General features: G+C 55.3%; 1 protein-coding gene across 1 annotated transcript; it reads left to right on the forward strand.

Annotated features, from left to right (window-relative positions):
- Positions 1-279: 279 nt before the first annotated feature.
- Positions 280-381, forward strand: BLACAT1 (BLACAT1 overlapping LEMD1 locus; the record flags this gene model as incomplete). The annotated part of the gene is made up of 1 exon (XM_081300574.1): positions 280-381. The coding sequence occupies one exon, from the start codon at positions 280-282 to the stop codon at positions 379-381; it is 102 nt and encodes a 33-aa protein (XP_081156700.1).
- Positions 382-4033: the final 3652 nt, after the last annotated feature.

Raw genomic sequence — 4033 nt, forward strand, 5'->3', positions numbered from 1 at the left:
GAGGCAGAGGTTGGGGACAGAAAGCTGGGCTTTCTCTTGGATGACATCAGCTCCAGGTGGATCAGGAAACACAGATATTTCAAAGAGGTGGTGATCTGGTGGCTTGACTCTCTCCCCTAGCTGGTGTGAGAGGGATCTGGGCAGCCTCAGCGAGTCCCAAGGGTTCTGGGAACAATAACCCCAGTTCGCTTCTCTCTTCCCGCCTCTCTCCTGCCCCTCTTCCCTGCTGCCTTCCCTACAGATCTTCTCTGGTGAGCGTCCCCCAGCCTGACCCAGGGCATGCCCCAGTTCACTTTCGCCTGCTTCTGTGGCCTCCACGGCTTCTGCAAGATGAAGAGGAAGAAGGAAGACGTTCACAGAGAGCGGGAAACAGCGGTGTGAGCAGAGCCAGGGCCCCTTTGTCACTCCCTAGCAGGTTCCGGGCCTGAAGCTGCCCACTGCTGCTGAAGCGGGCAGTAGGAAGCATCTTGCATCATGATTGAGTGGCTGCTCCTCTCTTTCCGCTTGGCCAGACTCCTTGGCCATTCACCTCCTGAATGCCTCCTGGGCATCCTCATGCCCACACCCATTAGCTTCCAATCTTCAGACCTCCCTGGAGAGAGGTCTCCACTGGACAAAGGGAGACCAGGACCTTCCACTTGCCTTGCAGACACTGAGAAGCCCCAGGGAAGCCACAGAGTGGAGATTCTCTCCTGCCCTGAAAGCTCTGGGGACTCTTCTCAGAATAACCTTCCTGGGAGGGACACTCTGCCTTGGATGAGGAGAGCTGATACTCAGTAGGAAACTCCAGCAAAGAACCACCCAGCAGCCCTGCGGACCCTGGTTGAGGGCTAAGGCTTGTCTGGTACTTGGAGGTATGAAATGACCACCTCCAAGTCAGGATGGGGTCTCTGTGGGGATCCTAGAACCTGGGGCTGCAGCATTAGTGAGAGATGAATCTTTCCCGGCTCCTTCCCAATGTCCTCCTGGATCATGTGGGCCAGGCTGAGGTGGAGAGTAGAGCCGGACACAGAGGCCGGGCAGCAGTGACCCTGCTCTCTCTCCATCCAGCACAAGGCAGTCTTTCTGTGGCTTTGGCCCTGACCCACCCACTTCCCTGAGGCCTGTGCCTCCCTGGCAGCAGCACAGATGTGGGGGGACCTGCCTCCCAGGCACTGATCCCCTTCTCAGGGACTGTCTACCAGGGGCCAGACTGTGGGCCCCTTTCCTGGACTAAGCTGTGACCCCCATTTATTCCATCTCCCTGCCTCACCCTGCCTTTCTGTTCTCAGGAGCCATGGGGGGGGGGGGGCGGTGCTGGCATGTGGTGCCTTCAGGGGAAACTTAGGATAGGGGAACCTCTTGGGCTTCCCTTGACTTTTCCCCTCATTGACCCACTCATCAACCCTCTGGCACTGTTTCTGACACCCCTTCCCCAGCTCATTTCCAGGAGGTAGGAAGCAAAAGAAAACCCTTCCCCTTTCCTCCCTCTCTTTCCCTCTTTTCCCTCATTCTTCTTGCCCTCCCTCCTTGCCTTTCCGCCCCTTTGGTCATCATGCCTGGAGCTGGTGCTGTGGGGGGCTCATGGACAAGAAAGCCAGTGACAGAGACCCTCTAAGCAGATTCTGTTGCTTCATGAGGCCCGCTGCCATCTTCATGGGGATGACCAGCGCAGGACCCATCACATCCCCACCAGCATCCAGACTCAGATAATCAGGTGGCCTGGTATGGGAGGTCAGGGCCGAAGGGCCGAAGGGCCGAAGGAGCACTGCACTCCCCTTTCCCTGGAATGTGGGAGGACAGAGGCCTCTGCAGAACCTGGCAGCCTTGGCCTGCCCAGCCCACGCCCACACTCAGGGGCATTTCCTAGGCTCTGGGCAGATTTGGTGGGATCAAGGTTGTCTTGGTGAGGCTGGAGCGCAGCTTAAGAGTTCTTTCCTCCATCCTCCAACCCCCTCCTTTGCCCCTGCCTCCCAGCCCCAGCCGGAGACAATCTGTTATTTCCTTTTATATCCAAAGAATTATAAACAGAAGTCCTTCCCTCAAGCTAACAGCAAGATTCAGCAGTAAAGGCCAGTGGGGTCACAAGGGACAGAAGAACACCTACCTGGTTCTTTTTTTTTAATATTTATTTTTTGGTGTAGGTGGACACAACACAATGCATTTTATTTTTATGTGGTGCTGAGGATCGAACCCGGTCCCACCCGTGCTAGGTGAGCTCTCTACCGCTGAGCCACAATCCCAGCCCCCTCCCTGGTTCTTTGTCCTCATGGACAGAAGAGGCCTTGGGTCAAGCAAAGACCTGGGCAGCAAAGCTTTCAGGGGGCTCTCTTGATACAGAAGCCAGACAGCCTGCCCCTGAGAGCATGTGTCCCTAGTGTGGCCCACATGGCTGTAGCCCTGGAGAAACCACTCCTATGATGGTGGAGGATGAAATCGTATCCCCACCACTGAGAGGTGTTGGGTGTTGTGTCCTAACCACATGGGCTCACCCCCAGAAAAGGTCAGGAGAGTGGAGAATGCAGGCGGGGGGGGGGGGGTGGTAGCATGGGGCAGCTCTCCCTGGTGCACCCAGCAGTCCTTGGCCAGGGTCACAGCTGCAGGAGTTTGGCTGGGCACCCACACAGAGCTGCTGCCCCCAGGAGAATGCCCTTGGCTGAGGAGGGACTCTGGATATCTTGGACCCCTGCTATAGGAACACGGTGGGGTCCCAAGGCCAAGGTATTCTGAGTGTGGGCCCAGCGGGCACCTGTCCATAGCTGTCCTTGACCTTCAAGCTGGTCAGGGCCAAGGCACAGCAGCTCCTAGCAGCCACCACCCTATTTTTCCCTGTTGAGTCCTCAGGGGAAGGGCAACTTTGCTCCTCTCGGGATCTTGGGGAACAGTCTAGAAACCTGTACCCACCTCTATGCCCTTGGGTGAGCCCGGGGCAGGTAAAACCCAAAAAGGCTGAAGCAGCCCCAGCGCCTGCGTGCTGAGCTGCTGACTTCTAGCCCAGGCTCCTCTGCCCTGTTCCTTCTGGGATGGGCCTGGTGGCCTTGTTTCCTGCCCTACGGAGTCTCACTCCTTCCCAGGGATTTAGTTGGATAATTTTGCCCTTTCCATTTCAAACTCCCTCTATTCCCTGCTCAAGTGAAGGCTAATCCATGGTCCTTCCCAGACTCTACTTGAGCTGGGGCCACTGAGCTCTTAGGGTGAGGCTCAGGCATATGGGTATAGAGTTCTCCAAGTGAGTCCTCCCCAAAGAAGAGTGGGGGGCCTTAGTGTTCCCCATCTCTAAAGGGAAACTTCCCATGCCCATCACCCCGTTGAGCTGTGTGCTGTTAAATGTAGGAAAAACAATTGTGAACAGCGCGTGGGGTCCTTGTGATTGAATGTTTTCTGGGACCCTGGCCCATGAGCCCCAAGGGGCCTCTTGTCTTAAGTTGAATTCTTTATAAGGATGTCATTTCCTTCTCTACTTCCAGGGAAAGACTTTTTGAATGTAGCCAATGGGTCCATAGAAATATAAATGGAGAGTATTATTTTGTTTTTTTTTTGGGGGGGGGGACAATAATTTAACTAACTGAGCTCCCAGCTCCCAATAATTTAACTAACAGTGGGAGACAGAGGGCCAGGAGCTGGGAGCCAGGTCTCCTGGGTTCCACTTCTTGAACATTAGTCAAGCCTTGTGTTTGGGACACGGTTTTCTCAACTGTAAAGGTGACGGCCTTCGTATCCTCTAAGCCCCTTCTCAGTCCAGAGTTTTGGAGTTCTGGGAACTGAGCATCAGTGAGGCTCGAGGCCATGGGAGCAGAGGGGCTGCGGGGATCCTGTTCTCCAGTGGATGTTCTCTGCACAGATGGCCAATGTGTGGGGAGGGTGGGCCAAAGATATGGCAGATCCGAGAAATGCTGGGCAAGTGAGAGGGAAAGCCAAATCACCCAGAGATTTTGCTAGAATGTATCCCCAGCGGGGTCCAGAACCCTTCCTTTCTATAGCCAGGTCCAAGGGAATAAGTCTGCTGGCCCAGAATCTGACTATAGGCCCCCCATTTGTGCTGTCTTCTCTTTCC

Source organism: Spermophilus citellus (assembly GCF_964194105.1).
Source record: "Spermophilus citellus genome assembly, chromosome: 6".
In the NCBI taxonomy this organism is placed as follows: domain Eukaryota; kingdom Metazoa; phylum Chordata; class Mammalia; order Rodentia; family Sciuridae; genus Spermophilus; species Spermophilus citellus.